The 23,669-nt window shown below is 38.6% G+C and overlaps 2 protein-coding genes across 2 annotated transcripts in view; one reads left to right on the top strand and one right to left on the bottom strand.

Moving 5' to 3' along the window:
- The window catches only part of LOC139734741 (protein FAN-like), a 67,744-nt gene extending 61,012 nt beyond the window's left edge, over positions 1-6,732 (top strand). The window contains exons 21-23 of the mRNA XM_071645540.1: positions 852-954; positions 3,098-3,207; positions 6,626-6,732. Of these exons, the coding sequence (XP_071501641.1) occupies positions 852-954; positions 3,098-3,207; positions 6,626-6,717 (305 nt within the window). The 3' untranslated portion in view covers positions 6,718-6,732. The remainder of the gene's footprint in view (positions 1-851; positions 955-3,097; positions 3,208-6,625) is intronic.
- A 10,558-nt stretch (positions 6,733-17,290) lies between these two features.
- LOC139734414 (transcription and mRNA export factor ENY2-like) lies at positions 17,291-20,319 on the bottom strand. Its single transcript, XM_071645204.1, has 4 exons — positions 20,188-20,319; positions 19,548-19,618; positions 18,901-18,975; positions 17,291-18,264 (listed from the first exon to the last, which is right to left on the bottom strand). Exons 1-4 carry the CDS (start codon positions 20,295-20,297, stop codon positions 18,188-18,190), a joined length of 333 nt encoding a protein of 110 aa, XP_071501305.1. The 5' UTR covers positions 20,298-20,319; the 3' UTR covers positions 17,291-18,187.
- Positions 20,320-23,669: the final 3,350 nt, after the last annotated feature.

The raw sequence follows: 23,669 nt of genomic DNA on the forward strand, positions 1-23,669 counted from the left end.
CACAAAATATACATGATGGACACACATGCAGTACATGGGTCTGCAAAGGTAGCCTAGTAATGTACTGGAATTTACGGTGAGCCCCGAAAACAATTCAATTCAAAATCTAACCGTCAAAAAAATGTACTAAATTTTACCTTCCACTTTCAATACTTTATGGGAGTTTCTAAAATGATATTCTCTTCAACATACCACTGTATTTATACAACTCTTCATTTAAGGCGTGCAAATGGGATTCCATACCTTTAAGCATTACTTGATACATTTTGTATCTCTCTCTCTCTCTCAGAATCTAATACTAGTTGGAGTAAATCAGAAAAGCATTTATGTTATTTTCAGGTAGAATGATTGATTTGAAGAGGAGTTGCCTTCATTTAGAATTTATTCATACCCGTGTGAATGAGGATAATGTCGTGAAATAGCATACTCAGGGGATTGTTCATTAATAAGGCAGAGTTGACATCATGATATTCTAATTACTTACATTATCTGGAGATTTCTTAGAGAAAGAAACAGAGCAAAATGTTTGAAATGTCTACCATTATCTCATAAAACATGGCTGTTGAATGAAATATTTTCTTTTTCAATTTAATGTGAAATTCTGATATCCATGTCATCATTACACTAACAAAATGTGTACATTGTAGGATAATGGTTTTACATTCTAGGTATTAAAGTTAACCAATGTTGATATGCACTTTGATGAATATGATATTGCCTACTCCCATTTTACTTGTCATCCTTATAATTCAGCTGTCAGTACACCATAACCGCACCAACTGTTCAAATATACACAAAACAGCCCTTATCCGTAACATCATGAGCTCTTGATTCTTTTCTTTGTACGACAGACGGGCAGCAGATGGCTTCGGCCGGCCAGGACTGCTACATCAGGGTGGTTGACGTCAACACAGGGACGGAAGTCTTCGCCAAGGATGGGGAGCACGATGTCAGGTTAGGACCAACTAATGGGATAATGTATAAAAATATGTTTCTCCTCTCACCTCCCCTACCCTGACCGCCACCGCCACTAAAACAAAACAAAACAAAAAATAATAATAATAAGAAGAAATAATGATAACTTCCATGATTAACACAAAATGAAACATGTACTAGAAATGATTTTACCATCTCTGTGTACATTAAACTTAGCTTGACTGGCCATTTTTTTTTTTCATCACCATTTTGTAGTCCATCCAAACCTGACCTAGTTGTAAAGTTTAGAAAGCACACCCAGACGTAGGATTGTATCTCAGTCCAATAGGAAGGTATGGTGATAAAACAGGGCTTACGGGAATTAGGTTACTAACTGTCAATAAATTTTATTGACAGTTACCAGACATACGTGTGAAGGGCATAGTTTTTATTTTGTTTTGTTTGTCTGTTGTTTCTTTTAGATCTTAAGTTCAGAGTTGTCTGTCCGAGGGCTCAATTTCCTTTATTGCAACAACTTAGAGCAAGAATACTGCAAGTTTCATTTTCGTTGATTGTTTCGATTTTGTTTGAGATGGGAGAGGAGGGAAGACCACCATTAGTCATTAAGAGTATTATATGACAATCATAGATGACACACTCCTGCTGTGTTAACTTCTTAAAAATGGTGCTCACAGTCTGTCTCTATGGAAAACTGCCAAAGTGTTTTGGGGAAGTACTAAACAGACAAATAGACAGACAGACAGACAGTGACAAGGCTGATGTGAAGTGAAAAGATATAGGTTATAGGAATGTGGAGAAGATTACCCAAAACAGCAAGGGGAATGGTAGAATGTAAAAAATAATAAGATAATAATAAGTACAGCGTTTGTAATGCGTCATCGATCTAGTAGCCTATTCTGAGGTGCAGAGGGACATATAAAGAGAATAACATATACAGTTAAACTCGCCTAAGTCGACATCGCATATGTCGAATAATCGCGCAAGTCGATGATTTTAAAAAGTCCCGATTTTTCCCCATTGACTTACATGTATTAATTCACTCACAAGTCAAATTTTGTAAGTCGAATACTCGCCTAAGTCGATGAAATTCCAAGAACACTTTCACGGAAAAACCATTAAATTCACTGTGCCTAAGTCGAATAAGATTTTATTGTGCAATAAATCACTGTCAAAATCACGAGACACCAGTTTTTGTTTACATAAGACCTAGCCCGACCAGACAGGCGACAAAAAATGATCTAAAGTATCAAAATTCAAAGCGATCACATGCGATTGTTGAACTCTCTTCGTGTTTGGAGGTCCGCTGGTACAGCCCTGTCGCGCTACGTACGTACAGTGACTGGGCTGTATAGTCTGTGTATGTTTGCAGTCTGCGCTGTGCAGTGGATGGATGAAGCTGCTGAGTTTTCAAAGCGGAAAGAAGGGGGAAAGTTACGGGCACAGGTAAATCAGAATTACATCTCTATACGCATTTCAAGCCACCGTATGGTAAACTGGAATCAATCACTGCTCAAATATCGTTCATATTCACTTCCCCAAGGTTTAACAAGGGTGTAAAGTAATCGGACCTGTGCCAATACTAATAATACACTGTCCATGCAAAGTTAGCCGCGGCCCTGCCGGGCGACCCGTGCTGCGGCACGCCTCTCCAGCTCTCGGCTCCAGAGTAGACAACATACATGTACATTTATACATAATGTACGTGTGGTGTAACTGTCGTTAAGTCGATTTTTTTCGACTTACGCACAAGTCGAAAATCGCCTAAGTCGATGTGTTTTGCTCAGTCCCGAGAAGATCGACTTATGCGAGTTTAACTGTATTGTGTAGTTGTACACATGAAAGTTGAAGAACAAGGAAGAGATAGAAATATATATACCCGCTATATATATTTTAAAAAATGGGGATATAAGGCACTGGAGTGACTTACACTGTACCAGTATGTAATGATAGCAACAAGAATGACATTATGCTGTTATGACACATATATCTTAACCCTATGTGTGCACTGAGCGCTGATTGGCACAGGAAACCCCATAGCCTTGTACATAACATCCAAAGTCCCTGATGGAGAAAGGGTTGATAATAGAATTCTGTAGTGTCATGAAGTGGAGTCATACTCTTAACACAGTTTATGCGTCCTTTTTGATTGGATCAATCACAGATGCCTGTGTTGGCATGACAACATACTGCTGGCTGGAGACTCGTCGGGTCACCTCCTGGCGTGGGACATGGCCAAGGCGCAGCTGGTGGCGTCCTTCAACCATCACTCAGGTAACATTCATGTTCATCATCTATATAGGACGTTTTTGCAGCGCATTAAAACACGTGATGTTGTCTGCTCACTTTTTACCGTTCAATATGAGAGCATATTGGAAATGCATAGACCAATGTATTAATTGCCCATAGGCTACCATACATGTAGTTACTGACTGTTCAATAATACACCGTATTTTGTCTCGTCTGTTGTGCAAGCGCTTGCTGAGTGTGCAAAATCTTGTCACAATTCACAAGCGCACAAACATCTTGCTAGTCACTTGTTACATATGTAGTTACTTGCTTAGGGGCTACTTCTTTTTCAGTGCTGAGTCGACTTCAACGATGAGTAGAAGTATGATACTTTTGTGCAGTTTATGCTTTCTCTACATGATGATTATGGATGATGATGATTATATTGGATGGCATTAATTCATGGAATACCAGGGGATATTGCACTTGTAAGGGCCAATATTGCACTCATCTTCTATTTGTGCAATATTGGCCCTAACCCATGCAATATCCCCTGGTATCCCATTCATAGCCATCCAATATTATACGAATAATTTATGAGTTGTGAGTGCATAGGGCACGAATATCGCACGAGGCGCGAGATAAGCCACTGGTCTATTCAACAAGGCGCGTAGCGCCGCGTTGAATAGACCAGTGGCGAATCTCGCGCCGAGTGTGGTATTACGTGCCCCAATGCACGAACAAAATCATAAATTATTCGTTTTATACAACACCTTGTCCACAATCACAGTACTAAATTAGTGACTGCCAACTCAGGAAGGCCAAAAAATAAATGTAACAATTAGGCCGAGAATTGTAAACCACCCTGTGTACTGCTTTCAAACATTGGTCATGATTCGACCACACAGTCACAGGAATCACAAACTCCGCAGGGTCTAGCGTTTATACCCATTCTACGCTAACGTTAGATCGAGTTTAAAAATAGGCCTGACTGTTAGGCCGATCTGAGATGTCGGTAGATCTAAGTAGGTCTAGACTTTGTCTATTTCCGAAAATGATTTTGAATAAAAACACAGAAAAATAATCAAATTACGGTTTCTCAACTTGAAATGAAGTCTTGATTTTGGGATCACTGTGGTCCACGTAGCGGATCAGAGTCAAAAGTAAAAACACAGCAGTAGGTATAAAGGCCGCAATACATACAACTAGCTAGGTAAAGTAGCTGTGCGTACACGTATAACGTTGCAGTACTCCGCCGCGCCTGCCTGGTCGACTGTGAGACTTACCGGCAGTGCAGCAGCGCAGCCGGCCAGCACGTACAATGTAGTTTGCTGGCGCTTTGCTGCTGTGAGCCACAGAACTCTGTGAGCGGCCATGCATTAGTAGCCCCCCGCGAAGCCGTGCTATAGTACCTTCGAGCCGTGCAATAGGCCCCTGCTAGGGGCCTATTGTATGGCTGTCACTCTCAATGAGTTTGATAGGTATTTTCTATTGAATGTCATGTGACATGTTCTTGGCCAATCACAATTCGACATCATTCTGAGGTGTTGTATAAAATATAATTGTTGTCTGCCAACATGGAAAATCTCTCCTTTTGGGGGGTTGGATTAGTTTAGAGAGGTGAAGGGATAGTCTTTTGTCACAATTTCAATCCATGGGGAGAGCGAGGGATGGATTGCTATTTTTGTTGTTGTTGTTTTTAATAAGACAAGAGGAATTCTTTTCTCATTATAATCTGTGTCTGTAGTTTCTTTCTCCTTGCACTTATGTTATGTGTTAATTCAGTGTGTGATATTTGTTGGGACTCGATCAAACAAGCCACGTATTTGTTGTATCCTGTTTTTGGGCTACATTAGTGTTACTTACCTGTTGGAAAATGTTGTTGGGATTCAGTCAAGAGCTAAGCAAACTCTGGTAGTCGCTGACAGCGTTGTACAAAATTTTTCGTGATCATTATCAGTATCGCTCTGTGTGCAGATGTGTGCTACCTTCAGTAGCAAACACTAGATATACACTGCAGTTGACAAGAGTATAAATTGTTGATGTTGATATTCTCATTACTTTTTCTCCAAAGATTACATAATATACCAATACTGTAAAAGGGTTTGTGAAATTTGCATATTTCCCTTTTTAATTCTATAATCTGCCTTTGCTGGATCACAGGCAAAAAGTTTTGTAATCTTTTGTATGGTGGATACAGCAAGATAAGGTATGAACAGACACTAATGGCCTGTAATGAGGGGCTGGTGTCTGGTTTTCACGATTTGAAAAGAATCAGGGGGGTGTTTCAACAACGTTTGTCAGTGCTGACAACTTGAATCACCATAGTAACAGTCAGTGACCAGAGCATCTCAGCCAATCAAAACCAAGGATTTTGCTGAAATTGTCAGCGCTGACAGTTGTCAGTGCTGACAAACGTTGATGAAATGCCCCCGAGGAGTGTGTTTTGCAATAGATTGACATAGTTTGATAACTGATGGTTGTCGCGCCCTTAAACCATAACTTGGTTTATTCCGTAACTTGCTGTGTAAGCTCTTCAACATGCATACACGAATGTGCTGCTTGCCCGTGCGTACGCAATGGCAGATATTTTATTTCTGGTAGCATAGGCAGTGAGTTACGGTTTAAGCCAAAGTTACGGTTTCGGACCTCGACAGATGTTCTTAAGGTAATAACCTTAACTTCTCAAAGTGTTAGCATGGCTTTTAATGAGAAACAAAGTCTCATTGAAACAGCTGCATCTTATTTATTAGCACATGCCATTTAAGGATGTAAGGTTACACTGCTTAATTTGTCATTGAAGCACTCAATGATACAGAGAAATATGCAAAGAACAAATGTTGGCTCTCGATAAAAATTAAGAAGAAATGCCCTCTGTGGGTGAACTGTGGTCATCATGGTGAAAGAAATCCGAATGGAGGTCCATTACCTACGAAGCATGAAAATGTAACAATTCTCGGTATCACCAATGTGCAGAAAACTTCTGCGCATGCTGAAGAGCCCTGTCACAGATGCACTGTGGGATTTGTCGGTGCCATTGTACCTTCCGGTTGTCTCACGTGTCACAGTTTCCATACGATTCAATGGAGTTATTTGTCTGTCTTTCCGTTGTTACTCCTTTTTCCTTGGCTATAATTCAGCCTTAAAAGAGTTGAAAGTTTCTAAATTTTACTGATTTGTGGTCACAAGAGTCATGGTTCACTACTGCAAGGCTTCAATGTGCTGGTCACATGATGGAAAGCAAAGAAATCTTCAACAAAAAGTACCCCTAGATAAAGACAGAAAGTGACCCGAATGCATATGCAGCCAAAACCGGGGTAAGTTTGTCCCCTGAGCTATCCCATAATGCATCTAAAATGCTGCTCTGTGCATGGCACCTAGGTATTGGCGACACCGAGAATTTTTGGTAGTGCAGAGACAGGGGAACAAGTGACATATTAAAATTCAACCTGTTCTATCTCAGGTGCCGTGAACTGCATCCAGGCATCGTCTGATGGCTCCCTTGTGATCACTGCCGGGGAGGACGCCAAAATCATCGTCTGGAAGAGTTCGTGATGACCGCTCCCCCGCGATGATAAGCGATGCCCGGATGCTGCACTGAGCCCTGCTCTCCCCATTGCCTCACCATGGCAACGGAGAAGTCGCCTTGACAACGGAGGGTCACACACAGCCAGCAAGCATTGCGTGCTTGGTATCTGCTGTAGTCATTTTTGTGAGGTGATGATTGTTTGTATCGTGAGAAGAATGAACAGATCAACAGGAGGCAAAAGAGAGAAAGATAGGTGCATATAAATGAGTTGATTTACAGACTCAAATAATGCGAAGAAAGTGAAATTTCTGTGGTGGTGCATTTTGGTTAAGTTCGACAAGACAATTTATGCTATTGTAACCATGTGTAGCCTTATAATGGGCATGACTCATTTGCATTTTGTTCTCCAATTGACTTCTTTATTGCTGGTTTGGTGAAGTTTTTTATCAAGATATGTTATATATTGTATATTGTATAGGTTGTATGTTTATTTAGTTGATTGCGCCTGTCTCATCTCAAGCCATGAAATGAGACCACAGTGGCAGAATTGATGGTCACACTTAGACATTTGCATGGGTTAAACCAGAGTCGGATATAATCACACATGCCACTTACTGATCTAGTATCTCAACCAATCTGTAGTGTTTATTCGAACACAACAACCCTCAGGACTTCACAACTTCAAAATATCGTTAACTTATATCTCATCAACTGAGTTGCACATTCGTGTACACGAATTTTGATTCTCAAATCCATACACAAGTACCTTATGGGATATCTCAGGTTCCTGATATGAACCTGCCGTGATATCTTTACATCAATAACCACTCCGTCGCCCTTACTACTGTTACAACTGTTGCAGTACGTTGTTACACCACTTCTGCAACTCACCTTTCACTTAGGGCGAGTATGGGACCTAGCTAAGTAACATGGGCTAGTATACTCATATTCGATAACACTTGTAACACTTCCTCAAAAAAAGGGGGGTGTAGAAATTATAATTGTAACTATACACGCGGGTAATCGTTACTCCATTAACATCTATATACCACCCCCACTTATATGGTCCTAGTGGTACACATGAAGCGACTAAATATCCTCCTACTGATATATCATTAAGTGTTTAACTTCTAAGTTATCTATGTTATCGAACAACAAAAAATATATATATTCACTCAACCTTCTCCAAATGCTACGAAAAGAGCATCACAATGGAGCATCAAATGCTCGAGCTCACTATACACGGTTCCTCAAACAAACTTCCAGGTACATCATTCACAATTCGCCATAGGAAGGCGTGTACGTGAAAGGGACATAAACTCAACAAGCTCTTGCTGAGCTAATAATCATTCGGGCTTCTTATCCCTTTATCTTGTCAGTCATGCACACCCACAAAAAAAGAACACCTCACGGTCGCACCATATATGATGAAAAAAAAAATATTGTTGACGTGTATCATAGGCACTAATGAACATCTCACTCCTCTCCAAATTGCAAAGTGATGAGCCAACTCAAATATAATCGGGCGTATAACATCGCCAGTTAACTTGTTTGGCCACTGTTCCTAGTACCGTACATGAAATATCCAGTGTTCAATTGTCAGTGTACATCACCAATGTTGCTGGACGCGAAAAAGCATACAGAAGTGTCGACAGGCGGATTGAAGAGCGTAGTTTTGCCAACGTTCAGCACATCCAGTGAACTGGTTTTCCACTGGCCGGTATCGTAGTTGACAGCAGCCTTCACCGCATCTTGAATGGCATTGCCGACTTTGGGGCGAAGTCCCGAAACCCTGTTGCCATTGCTGGTTGTATGGATAGTATTCTTCTCCGTGGAGAGGAAAAAGAACCCTGGCTTCAAGTGGTCCAGACTGGCTTAAAAGGATTAATAACTGGCGAGGTTCTGCTACGACTCCTCCTTCGACCACATCCCTGCTCAGTCTGTCACACACTTAAAATATTCTTACCCTATCATGTACAAAACTACACAATGTACTACATAGAAACCCTGGACGGCTCGTCCGCGGAATCTGGCACCTGTGGAAATTCCACCCTTTTGTCGCATCGCTTTTGTCTCATCGCATTCCCCACACAGCTTTCTGCAGTGGGTTATAGAAAACACACTCGTTATTTTGTTACAACACAAATCGCGCTTCATCACATTTCAACGCACTTATACTACACCAGCAATGGCAACTGTTCCTACTCTATTCACTGGTATAGATTCTAATAAAATAGAAACAAAAAACCAAATACATTTCTCCTGTGACACTCATTTGCATTTTGTTCTCCAATTGACTTCTTTATTGCTGGTTTGGTGAAGTTTTTTATCAAGATATGTTATATATTGTATATTGTATAGGTTGTATGTTTATTTAGTTGATTGCGCCTGTCTCATCTCAAGCCATGAAATGAGACCACAGTGGCAGAATTGATGGTCACACTTAGACATTTGCATATTGTCATTTGACAAGCAAGAGGGCATCAGTTCCACAGATATTACACAGTCTCAGTAATGCCCTTCTTGCTCTCTTGTGATGATTAGAAGTGACGTATTCCAGCAGGTGTATAGCCGTACAAGGTCCACATGTGTCAAGGTCTGTTGACTGCTCGTTGACAGTGATGCCAAACATCTTTAAAGAGAGCTCGAATCAACTCAGGGATGTTTTCAACAAGTGTGGCAGACAACTCTGAAATGAGTAATGATTTTGTTACAAAAGCTTCTTAGTTGCTTGTGTAGTAAAGAGTTAGTGGCCAACACTGTTGCATCGTAGACAAAGCAGAAGCACTATGATAGAGTTCATTTTGTCAATTTCTTTTAATATGCAATTTCACTCCATGCTCAAGTTAACTGTATGAATAGAGTAAAGTCAGATGAACACAGTAATTGAAGTTTCATTAAATTTGAACTTAAAGTGAGAATGTTACAGGATGTCACATATTTTCACTGATCACCTTGTAACTTTTCAATTAGTTTGTATGCAAAGATATCTTTGGAATCATTATTTTGGTCAGGGATTTAGCGACTGCAGCCCATAGTTTGGTGCAAAGGATACATGTTATATGTGTTGGTTTTTCATTTCAATCAGAGGGGGAAATTTAGTGAAGGTTTGGGTACAGTTTCAGTGTGGGACCTGTGAGAAGATTACATCATCACTTTTGCTGACTTTAGTATGGACATGCAGGTGTGACTAATATCACTGATATTTGTGCAGCTTTGTACAAATTCTGCAGCTTTGTTTGCGGCCCTGATTTTGATGACATCTTCATCAGTCTGTTTGTCTGATTTCACTCTATTTGTTAAAGATATGGTGTGTAATTGTACATTTTGTGGTTTGAGTGTGCAAGTCAAGCTAACTATACACTACCCTGTCGCTGTACACAAGTGTTGCGTGGCGCACAGCGTCTGGTCAGGCTTAAGTCAAGCATGCCTGTGTACAGTCCGAATGGGTTAATGACCGTCATACCGATCAGTGGGCTGTGTCATGGAGTAGTGCGATCCTAGACATCGGATGCATGGACAAGGAATTGCAAGGTCCACAGTTGATTACTATATATTGCAGGGATGGGTGTTATATTGCATGGATGGGTAACAAGTTTTGTAGCCAAAATCCTGCTGCAGTGGTAGCACATTTAACCCTTTCAAGTTATTATTCATGTTAACTGTCATATTACTCTATATTACAAAGATCTTATTTGTAAGCTGCATAGAAAATGTTAAGGCTGGATTTTTTAACTCTTAATTTTTTTTTTTAAAATGAGACACAAGGTCAACAAAGATGTTGTTATCATAAATCATTGCTACAAAGTTCCAAATGCTGTGAACAATCAATATCATAACAGGTTACTGGATCTCTTTGACTGTATTATCTGCATGTGTGTGGTAGGCTATTCACATCAAGGTGTCAAAAATTTGAATAGCTGAAGGAAGGTATTGTGATACAAGGGTTTAGGTGTGGTATTGTTCATCATGCTACTCCTCCATAATGAAGTATATGTAATTCTTTCTTTACAAACATATTATCTAATTAGTTTTAATTTGTATCTCACTATTTATTCCTCTCTCACTCTCTCTGCCTAATAATTATGTTCTCATATATATCTTGACTGAAGTGGACACAAGAAAAAGAAATCTCATGGATGCATCTCAGATATTGTTCATACAAACTACAAGGTCATACTTGCCAAAAGCCTTCAGAGATACATATGTGTAGGTGTTGCGCCTTAAATCTTGTCAGAAATACTTCTTACCAATGTCAACGTCAGCCAGGCTTACCAGTATGTCTTAATAAAGTGATCTCTTTATCATTTTTTTCCCTTGCCTTTTGGATGATGCATTACAAATTTCTTGCGTTTTTTTCTTAGCCAGATTCTGCTGTTCCACTTCCAATGGAATTACTGCCACTCTTGTGCTTACTAGATTATACAGGTAACTGTATAATCTAGTAAGCACAAGAATCTGTTTGGACCAATAAAAAAAAATTTATTTTGATTTTTATTTCTAAATTTTAGTAGGAAATGTCACATTTTGCACAGTGTGGTTTGACTTTGATAAAATTTGATTTGACTTTGATAAAATTGAGCATATCCCACTTTCACTTATGCAGAGTTTGATGATTGTATGTATATATTTGAATTACTGCAATATTTTTAATGGTGGTATCCAATAATTTACGTGGGCATATGGGGCAGAACTCCTTGGTGCTTTTGTGATTTTTTTTTCTTTCTATCTGGTGGTTGTTTATTTTGCAGAGGTTGCATGTATGGATTATTTATTAAAGATGATTAGATTATGTGTGTTCCTAACAAGATTGTATAATGATTGTATAAAGATTTCAAAATGGATAGATAGAAGCATGGTAGAACTCATCATTCTCACATTAGGTTACCATATTCTTGGATGTTTGGTTGCATTTTTCTTTCTTTCTTTCTTTCTTTCTTTTTTTTTTGGGGGGGGGGAACTTTAAATCATTTGAAAATATCTCTGGATCCACTTTTATGTTTTGAGAAAACAAGCTCCTAGATGGGGGCAATATCAAGTAGCATTTGGGGACCTAATCTAGGTACAAACACAGTGCAATAGTGCAGAAGCTGTTTTTCCCCCTTTCTTAGTGTGATTAACTGTGTGTTATCCTGTATTTAGTCGTATCACATCTGTATGTGTTTGTGTATTATGGATCATTTATTTTTCTCAAGTTGCAGTAATTCTGTAAATGTTTAAGTTTCTTTCTTTTGACTGGTGTTTGTCCAATGATATATATCTCTGTTATGTTCCTTTTTAGTTTTCCTTTATATTTTTGAAAACTTGGCATATACTTGTGCATATAACTGTATACAACTTTCAAGAATCATTTATGGTGCTCTGGTTTGTCATGTAGATGTATATTATTCAGGGAAACAGAAATTAATCAAAAGACAGCCAAAGTCATTTGCTGCTAAAGATTATAACAATGGCAAATAACATTAAAGATGCATACGTGGTGGTGTAATGTATCACTTTACCCTATATAACACGTAGCTTAAATCTAGAAGAAGTTGAGGAGACTACCCATGTGGTATTTCATTTATGACTAATCCATCCACAGTGTGCCACTATTGATTTGAATTATGTTGAAAATACCTTGATCTTTTTTTTTTTTCTAGCCATGTTGATCAATGGTTTGCTCCAAAGAAGCAAACTTGAACAAATGTAGTGGGGGAAAAATGTGCAGGCATGTTTTGCATGAGAGTTGGTGATATATCGACTAATCAATGAGCTTTTAGCAGAGAATGACCAACTCTCCAAGTATGAGGGGTGCTGGGGGAAAATACTTCATACCCTTCACCTTTCCCTAGTTCTGACATGCCAAAGCAGAGAAAACATAGAGGAAACCAAGAATAATGTTCACCTTGATGTAGCTGAAATGCAAATTTGTAGATTCATGCGGAGTTAAGATAACCATTTGTCATACTGTACGAGCTGAAATTTTCGCGTACAGATATTTTCGCGAATTGCTACATGGAGGACATTTTCGCGTGTTGTTAATTTCGCAGTTGTGAGGGTCTAACTGAACTTAGCTATTTGTGCGTTGTTATTTTCGCGTGTTGTTATTTTCGCGGTTCAAAGGCGATTTGCAAAATTTGCGAAAATAAAACCACCACGAAAATTTCAGCTCGTACAGTAGATGATTACATATATGGGAAGATTGTAGACACACAGTTATGTGAGAAACAACTCATCATTGGTATTGATAGCCGTACTGTAGTTTGCACCTCGCAGTCATACTTTCCCAGTCCTCTCTGCAGAATATTCTTACAAATGATGTGCAGGACGAACAAGAGGCAAAGACGCCCCCTTCTTAAGTGTTTAATTCTCAGAGCAGCTGATATAGTGAAAGACAATCACAACAAATCCTGATTGCATAGGGGAATGGTTCTGTACAGAGGTACATGGTCATGTACAGAGTGCCAGTAATACAGTTTATTTTACATGTTTTGTTTGCACTATGCCACTACACCAAAATGGTGGAACCCCCCCCCCCCCCCAAAAAAAAAAAATAATAATAATAATAATTAAAAAAAAAAAAAAATAAAGGACAAACAATTATCAGAATTGTCAGCCTGGAGGCAAAACAAGTGCACGTGAAAGTGTTAGATGCGAAATCAGCATACACCGTATTTGTACAAATTGTACAACGTGTACTCTCAAGGGACCAATGGCACACTTATGTTATGCTTGGTTGACCATGTCCCTGCTATGAAATTCTACTCTATAAATTACCTATGCAAATTTGTGTACTTGTCTACTACGCAAATATGATTCGACTTCCCGTTTTCTGTTTTCTTTTCTTTCTTTTTTTCTTTCTTTTTTGCTTTGGGTCACAGTGGGTGAAAGATTTCAGAATGTGCAATGAGTGGTTGATTCTCAATGAGAAGATACAGTAATGTACACATTGTGTAAATGGTTACAGCAACATCTCCCATATGCTTGTGATTGTGCTACATTGTACGTGTATAATTTCTTTTCACCAACAGTTTTTAGTGTTCTTCATTGTAAAATTGAGATTTACTTAATGCTGTTTGTTTGTTAAATTCCAATTTAATGTATCAGTTTTTACTTTGCAGAATTATAAATGGTTTAGATGGCATTCCATTAATGAGTATGAGGGTCACATGAATAGATGCTATAAGCAAATATATTATTCCTCTTCTAACACTTAACATGTTTGTAATGATGCTTGATTTTGAGTGTGTGCTGCTCTTGTGCAATTTGGTGTGTCCCTCGGGATTTGGTTCTCAAGTGTTAGAGACTCTGTGTCATTTTGATATGTGATATTGTACCTCAAAATCAACATACGTGTTGTATTTCTGGGATTTCAGTTGCAGGTCTGCAGGTTTTCTTGCAGGCTTTGACAACATCATTTCTCAAATTATTTTGGTACATTGTACATGTATTGTAAGTGCATACTTCTGGTAATTGCAAGAGGGAGGGGTTATAGTTGTTATGCAGCTGTCAAAGAAACAATAATATATTTGATATTTCAACTACATAAGAATTGATTTTTAAAATGCTTTATACATGACTGCCAAGGAAGCATTGAATGCCATACAAGTGAGCAACCATGGTAATGATGGCTTGGAGTTTTCGCCAAATGACTTTTCAATGAGCATAAAAAGCCTTGCCTTGGGGCACACAACTGTTGCTGCCAGGCGACTTGCACCAGGGACCTTGTGATTGATAATCCAAGGTCTTACCTACTGATTATGAGCTACAACAGCTCCTTTTGTGTGTACCAAAGGTGCAACATGATACGAATGCTGGCAACAATGCCATCTTTTCATAGTCATCTAGTTGTTTTTGTACATTCCATTTTGACCATCACCACCACCCACAACTTGTACATGTACATGAGATTCAATTTTCAGTTCAGTATGTATGTATGTATGTATGTATGTTGTATATATGTATGTGTATGTATGTACATGTATGTGTGTGTGTGCATTTGTTTGTGTGTACATGTTACTGTATGCCAAACTAGTGTATACAATATATTGCAGGGAGTGAAGCGCAGGCTTGGGCACTTCTCAGCTACAGGCAAACTTCACCCTTCAACAAAGTGAAGTGCTCAGCTAAATGAAACTCCATAACAATCCAATTTAAGTGCTCTTGGTTGATTTCAGGGGTCATTTTGTCCTCTCATTTTTCCTTGTGAGTTAAAAGTTTGTTTGTTTGTTTTTTTAGTCCTGATGTCTGTGAGTCTTGGTTGATTTCAGGGGTCATTTTGTCCTCTCATTTTTCCTTGTGAGTTAAAAGTTTGTTTGTTTGTTTTTTTAGTCCTGATGTCTGTGAGTTTATCAATGATGTAGACTGAATCGTGACAAAACATGAGGGTGAGTCTCAAAGATTTGCAGACAGTATACATACATGTACAAGTAAAATATTTTGAAAAAAAAAATGTTTTCATGCAAAAATGAATTGTCATATCAAGACCAATTTATTAACACAAAATTTACAAATGTACATTATCAACAAAACAGGTAGTGGGAAAACAGCATACAATAACAAAAGTATTTCATCAGTGAAGTCCTTACTTAGTCTGTAATGCCTCTGTTGAAGGTCAAACTTGGTAAGAAAGTTTGTCAAGTCAATGAAGGGTAATGGCACCGACAGAAACATGCTGATAACATTAACATTTACCACTGATATCAAACTAGCTAAAAGTAATGAACAATGGAAAAAAAATCACTTGATTATATTGACATGAGAAAAAGAAAGGAAGCCAAAAACACATAGAGCTGAGAATCAGACTCAACAAAGGAGTCTCGCATCAAGTTTAAGTGAACACTTGCATGGTTTTCAACCACAGGAATCAGGTAATGAAAGAATATCATGCAATCAAAACTGAAACAGATATTAAGTGGCATAAATCCACGCAAATGTCATTGTACATATATCATTTTCATCCTTTTCAGCTCACAGTTTCACCAATGCTTAACTTCAGCTCTTACAAAGATCTTTCGTCAAGTATGATAATCAAGTGTTCGCACATACCCCCTACTTCATCCTTTCTATTGAATCATTCTCTTCTTCTTAATCACGTGTGAACTATAATCAATACACAGGGTTGCTATCATGAGGTCATCCAATCTGCTATGCTGTGAGTGAAATCCCCGGACTTGAATACAAAAGAAATCTACCACCTTCTGAACTTCCACACAGCAAGTGCCACGCCAGCTCGGTTATTTATCACAAATTTCTTAAAAACGAAGAAATATCATTTTTGGTTTTGTTCCATAACTCCTGCATGCAGAATTGAATGAAGTCATGGCATTTCAATTACAGCTGGGTTTCTGGGTGTCAAAATTTGCATTAAATGACTTCAAGCCACTATTAAGGTTGTGCTTCAAAATAGTTCTAAAATGCGTGTAAGAGATAGAAACAACCAATTTAGAAATGTTAATCAGTTTAATCAAAGTTAAGTATTGTTAATATACAAAATGTGAACAATAGTTTTACAAAAATTATTTCTAGAATAAACTACTGGATCTACAGTTATGGTTTATTTTTAAAAAACAGTGATATCTCCTGGATTTATTGCAAAATTTGAATAATGGTAGGAAGTTTTATGATACAACTGAGCTATACATTTGCATCAAATGTGACAATTCTAACATTTTTTTTAATTACTGGTCCCAATGGTAGACAGTTGCTTTAATTAACAAACCAAATTTGTGTTTCCAAATTGATGTCCATGATGGATTGCAATTATTTGTCTTCACTTACCACTGCATAGGCAATTCTTTAGTCACATGAAAGTATGGTCAAGCTTAATTCGTAATATGGAATGAACTCCATAGACAGTTGATACGAGGCCATCTCAACCAGCAAGAAAGCTCAATGCACAGAGTATAGCCTCTTCAGACGAAGTGAAGAAGAAAAAAAAAATGTACTCTATGCACACATTCAAAATTGAGGGAAAATTGAACAAAAGTGAGCAAAGTCAAAGAATTTTAGCACACAATGTTTTTGTTTTTTCTCCAGACCACAAGTATTATAAAAATACCTCTCTAGATTCATGAGTGATAAGCATGTGGCATTTGCTAGATGATTGCTGTGTGTAATGTGTACATGACGTGCACTTGGTTTTGGATCCTTGTTGTTTCGTAGCATGATTTGGAAAGTAGATCTCCCCCACCCCCTTTCCTTCATTCTTGCAAAACACAATGCAAATGAGGGAAATAACAACTATCATAATCATTAAATTGTAGTTATGAAATCTTCTTATACTATAATAATCTTATGTGTTTCCTACATTACCTCAATATATAACGTGAGTTGTGCCATAGATAAGTGTTAATGACAATCTCTACCAGAAATAAAAGAAGAAGAAAAAATCTTCTCGCCGTAATGAAATCTGATTGCATCAGCTCGGTGTTTGTTTTAACAGGGCTTGTCTCTAATTTACATAAACTACAGATGGAATCGGACTCTGCTTGCTTCAATCACTATTAAAAGCTATAATTATTATACATGTATCAATCTTGTGAGTTAGCAAGGAACAAGGTTTATCTACCATTATACTTATACCTGAAATCTGTTCACTTTTACTCATCTCTCCCGAGTACCTCTTCGCTTGAATGTCCTTCACATCAAGGTGATACGAATGCTCACTTATGCCAGAGTTGCTATCAATATATTTCTGCACAAATTCTAGCCCCCTACCCATACACAAAATCTCCAAGATGACATGACAGCAACTCTGGCTAGAATGACAACTGCCTGTAGCAACAGTCACCAAGGAAGGGGGATTCTTATCACTACCATGACACTTACCATTGCAGAAAGAGTTACTATCATCAAAGCTTTCTGTGAAATTGAGCTATTATCTGCCTGGGGTTTTAAAAGCATAGACTACTGTATTTCCAGGGAATATAAATGGGAATTCTGTACCCAGTACACATAATGACTAAAATCATTCAGTGGACAGTCAGGAGTTCCAAGCTGAGATTGTTTGCTTCAAACGTAAACGGGCGGAGTGCGACCTCCAATGGTAATCTAAAAAGTCTTTGGCTCTTAAATAATGATGTGCTCAACCATACAGTCCAATCCTCTGTGTCCGTAACATAGAAAGCACCAAATAAAATGCACAGTTACAGCATTCAAATGGCATTTTTGTCACTCCATACAAAGACATTTCTTTGTTCATTGTGAGCTATGTCTATGGATAGCTTCTACACCAAATTGGAGCATGCCACATTAATCTTCTGATTTTGTCTCCTAATGAAGAGCAATATTTGCACACGACAAAAAAGGGATGAAAGGACCATGAATTCAAAACTAGTGTACAGTATGTTGTGAATTCAATTCACTTTTAAACTTCACTCTGGTATCCTGTGGTCCCCATGGTTCATATCAAGCTTGTCAGTCATATCCGAGATAGACAAGTGCATCTTCCTGCTAAGCCCATGGGGGCTAGTCCGGAGTCCTCTGATTAGTGGCCAGCACCGCATACCGGCATCAAATGTTTGCCTGCTGGGTGAGGAATGCGCGGATGCGATGGAGCAGCTCCCGCTTGACCTCATCTGGCACCAGCTCTGAGGTGAGATATGGGCAGAAAAGGAGGGAAATCTCGGTTTTCATGATACAGTGCACTCCTGTTATAACTAACATGGTTATAATGATAATTTGGCTACAACGAAATAAAACTTCAGGTCGCAACATCATCAGCTTTTTGTTTTTAACTGTTTATTTGTTCAGTAATAACAATATTTTGATGTAACAAAAAAAGACAAACTGCAGATCCGTAGGTCTTCGCCATAACGGGAATCCACTATACTAAGTAAATACATCAACATATTATTGCCCGTATCTACCATCCAGCATTGCTGCTGTTCACATGATAACATTTCAAAGGATGTAACGAGATTTGATGTGTAGTGTAAATCTAAAGTCAAATAATTTTTTTTTTTTTTCCACAGGAAGCTTGTTAGAAATATATTTTTCAGAAAGCTGATTTCCACATAAGGAAATTATCAAAACTGTACAATTTTACATGAAAACATTTGAGCTGTATTATTAACACATCGTATGCCTAAAATGAGTACCAGACTTCAATGACTTCCAGGAAATACAGAAATGGTGAGATTATGTGTAGAAATTGTCGGAAAAGTGCCCAATGCCAAAACTTATATGGCTGCTGTATGTGATGTCTACACTGCGAGTCGGCTTACCTCTCCCTTTTGGAGTGATCTCTGCAACCAAGTCGTCAACTGTTACATGCTCTAAGCCTTTCCTCCTCACAACCTCTGTGAACAGGAGAGGAGGAGAGATAAGTATACAAATACAAAGGAAGAGAACATAGTGGAGATGCAGCACACTCAAGGGTACTTCAAATGATGAAACCTGCACGACATTGTGAATACCAGGGTACCTGATCTACACCAATAAGTAGTGGCGGATCTGGGGGGGGGGGGGGGGGAGCGTATGCCCCCCTTATTTTTTTGTTAAAACAAAAGTTATAAATAGAAAAAAACGAAAGGGGGCGCGGGCAGCCCTTTTTTAATCTTTTAAAGAAGCCATCTTTGGCGCCCTCTCCCCCTTTACAGAATTCTTGGATCTACCCCTGATAAGTGCTGTATGCACTAGAGGTATCAATTTGTAATGTTATGTACACCCAATTCAGTTACAGTTTACCCTTACTTTGCTTCGTTCAGCGATTGGTAGATGCACTGGAATGCTTTCTTAGCCAGTTGGCGCGGATGTCTAGAAAAGTACTGCCAATGAATAGAAGCTTGGCAAGCGCAAGTTAAATTAAAGTTACCTATTACAGGGTAACTGGCTCCTGACAAGTGTTGGGATACTATGACATATCACCCACCTTTACAATGTGCTTTGAGCTCATCTCTCCAGCCACATTCAATCAGTTTGTTTCTTAGCAGCTCCTTTAACCTGCAAGATATTCAAGAACCATGGGAAAGAAGCTTTACCGCACATGCCATAATACTGAAAAGGTCAACTGACAAGAGATGGCGCACAACATACACTCATTAAGCAATTTTTTCATCTTAATATTTTTACATTAGTTTTTATTTCAGTTCATTCCATTTCATGTTCTACTAATTATCAGCCTACGTGAACATGGATGAGAACTTCCATTCATAGGCATTTCATAAAGTATGTGTATATATATATATATATATATTTCTTTTTCTTAAATGGCAAGCTTTAGCTCAATCTAGGGCCCGCCACTACATACATTGTATTTCTCCACCAAGGACGCTCACTGGAATTGGGACAACCTTCGAAATGTATTAACATTCAATACCTAGCCTTCACAAGCTTTCCCAGCTAACATTTTTGGGTGCCTTTGAATGTTTTTTTAACAGATATATGGCGCCATACAAATGCTGTCGATCATCATCACGATCAATCATAGCACGTATATAAATATGACAGCACATGTACCTGAAAATGGATTATCTCCATGACTGCCAGTCTGTTAGCAAATATCTTTTTACCTTTCTTTCTCTCCTGACTCAACGAGTTTCTGGTTGATGTTGGCTCTCATCTGAGCATCTTTGAGCTTCCGGTCACCATAGCTACGGAAAATAAAGGAATAAAATGTCATCAAATGTGAAATTTAATTGCCCCTTTAACTTTGTTTAATGATTTTGATTTTTGGCCATGCTTGGGCACATGACCTTTTGGTAATGGTCGTCATAGCCAGATGCTGTGCTTTGCACTGAGAAGTAATGTACGATGGACTCCTTTTACTTTCATAGTGATGCTCCTCATAAACTGAAACAGCAGGTGAGTTACAAAACATGAAATATTTCTACATTTTACCTCAGCTGCGAATTGTCCATGCAGACGATTGCTCCTGAAGAGTTTGGTCATCTTTATGAGTGAGAAAAATTTATGTCAACATGAAAGCTGACGTCAAGATCAGCACTTCCTGGGAACTGATTTGGTTCAAATTTAAGGGAGTGATTGCAATAAGTTAAGTTTTTTTTTCTGTGATTTTGGTGCAATTTGGTAAAACAAAAATGATTTAACAGGTGAAGCATAATATACTTCAATCCAAAATAGATAGATTTACATTGTTTTGTTTCACTATAGATTATTCATTTTTGTTATCTATCAAATTCCACGTTGTCACAATGGAAAAATGTTATGAGGTGAGCACTTTATTTTGTCTGTATTCTTTTTGTATCTATCAGGACATATGCATGCATGTTGATATTAGAGGTGAATATATTTCCTCCCTTTTCATATACGTGGGATTGTTGGCAGGTGTTTTACTTGGTGGAGAAAAATACACTCCTGTCATCCTTATTGTCATAAAAAATATACTACACGCCCGTTCCACTACAATGTTTGACAAAGTGAGAAAAGGACCATAAATGAAAGACAATCAGAATGAAGCAAATTCACACCTTGGATGAATTTCAAAGCTTGAAAGGTTGGTGAGGTAAAGATGTACTTGTATTTACTACTGTTTATACGAGAAGCTGCAAACATGGCTATAGGTATGTAGGACTACATACCGCCAACACTTATCATACTATAGATATTTCATTACTATTGTGCCAGTGTCAATGGATTTTTGTTTCCTGCTGACAGTCATAAAACATTTAAATACTTTGCAAATAGACGTGAGACTTGATTGAAAGATGTAATGCAGTTTTTGTTTGTTTTTTCCCCTGGTGTCCAAGTATTTGAAGATTTTCTTTTTTTTTAATTTTTGAAGGCCCAATTAATATGATTAAAGCCATCAACAACAAAAAAGAGAGAAAAGCAAATCTGCACTCTGCACACCTCAGCTTTTCTCCCACAATCATTTATAATGCGTTCATGAAAATGGGTCTTGCCTAATTGTTCTCAACACTGTTTTGACTTGTTTGTTATTTTAACATAGCAACAAGTTTCAGCAAAATACTTTTTTTTCTTCAAAATGTCCATTCCCAGATAAAACATATTGAAGTATACAATACAAAAACAAAAACAAAAACGCTGTTTGTGCCACCAGAACTTTACAGATTTAATCTTTGGCGGGAAAGGACGACAGTGCGATTATATTTTTGATGACATCATTAATTTTCATCAATGATTATAAAGTATTTTCATAAAACTTTTGATACAAAAGTTTCTGAAAAGTTTTATTGGAAGAAGGGTTTCTTATAATCTCTTTCTCTTGTCCAGCAGAGACAAAGTCACCAAGTTCTGACCCTCTGCCATGTTCTTATTCTAATCGGTCACTAATGATATCTTGATTTCGTGTTGACACAAACGCGAGCTCAAATAAGCAAACTGGTAGTATCTGGTTTTGTTGTTTACCGACACCAAACACAGTAAAGCATTGAGAACTGAAACTGAATTGCCACTTTATTGGCTCCTCATCTACACTTTATTGGGTATTATTTGCGGAGGATGTGCCATATAGAATGGCAAGGTGGTGGTGTCCAGATGACTCTGGTCGCATTCTTCAGTCCGTTTTTCGTTGGATTAGCGATGGCAGCAGAGCGCCACGTGACTGATCACATGGTGTATCTGTATTACCAGTAGATGAATGAAACCTTCGTTTAAAAGAAAAATTACGACATAAATTTGTGTCTTTTTTTATGCCGGTTGTCTGACATGAGACACGGCATGACATACATTCATGCAAGGAAATTCATGACAAGATGAGTCGAGTCCCTTCAAGGAAAGAATATAATTATTCTCATGGTCGGACATCCGGGTATTTTGCGTGTCACGGGGTCATGGATAGCGGTGGAGTGAAAACAAACAGTCGCGTGAGCCTGGAGGGGTAACGCTGTACGTGTTTTCTGCCGGGGCGCCCCGCGAGCATAGCGCTAGCGCAAGCTGTACTACTGTAGCTGTGCGGGCAGCAGGATTAGGCCCTAGGCCTACCCTAAATTAGGCCCTACCTTAAGCCTACTACAGTACTAACGTTAGGCCTATAGACCTACCTGAAGTTTCTATGAGGTACTAAGTAAACGTAGATATCGGGGTAGGGCCTACTCAATGAGGTTCTACTGCACATCTGGCCATTTTCGGGTCGTTGATCCAGAGTCCTGCCGCGATTTCATACGGGCACAGGTCCAGTCCGGCTGCCTTCAACTTGGCAAAATACCGGGATCCGACCGATCGATCGACAGGATCCAGATTTTTAGAATATTGCTGGCAAGACATGATGCATGTATCTCATGAATAAATGACAAAATGAATACTAGTAATGAAAAACGGTCCCCATGTCTGCGTAGAGTTGCACATAAAACGCGTCGCACATGCAGGCACAGCATGCAGTATGCGCATTATGCAGGCTTAGCGCGTGCAAGCTGTTTGTTTTCACTCCAGTCAACCGGAAGTGACGTTAGCCGACCGCAAGAATACCCGAGAAAAACGAGGATTTGTATTCAGTGAATGAGCTGAAACAAGTGTAACAGCGTGTGATGTCGGAGTAATGGGAGACATACATTCAGAATGCTGCCACCGTTATTTTTGTGTGTGCATGTGTATGTGGGTGTATGTGTGCGCGCTCGCAAGTGACGACACCGTCGCGTGACGAAAACGAATGTTTCGAAATCCCTAGATGTCGTATCTTATGACATACAGATTTCTAAAATTGCATAACTCTCTCATCAGTTATAAATTTCAGTCTCTCAGCCATCGCTGCACTTTTCCAACGATCCAAGGATTTTCTTTAAACGCTTTTACAATTTTCTTGAATGAATTGAGGAACATCGTTTAACAGAGCATGTTGATCTATTCAAATTCCTCGGCGTCTGCTCAGAAGAAATACATTCTTTGCTCAAACCGCTGATTCCCAGTATAATAGTCGGGAGGAGCAGTCAGGGCTGAAGAGATATTGGGTATGACGTCATGGGACGTCATGTACTAAAGGTTGGAATCCTGATCGAAAGAAATGGGATTAATTTGATATTTATTTGCATGTCCTCGTGTAACTTTCTACAAATGTATATGTTTCATATAGTGT

Source organism: Diadema antillarum, unplaced genomic scaffold (assembly GCF_040938485.1).
Source record: "Diadema antillarum isolate AM-2024a unplaced genomic scaffold, OU_Dant_1.0 scf00000026, whole genome shotgun sequence".
Lineage (NCBI taxonomy): Eukaryota > Metazoa > Echinodermata > Echinoidea > Diadematoida > Diadematidae > Diadema > Diadema antillarum.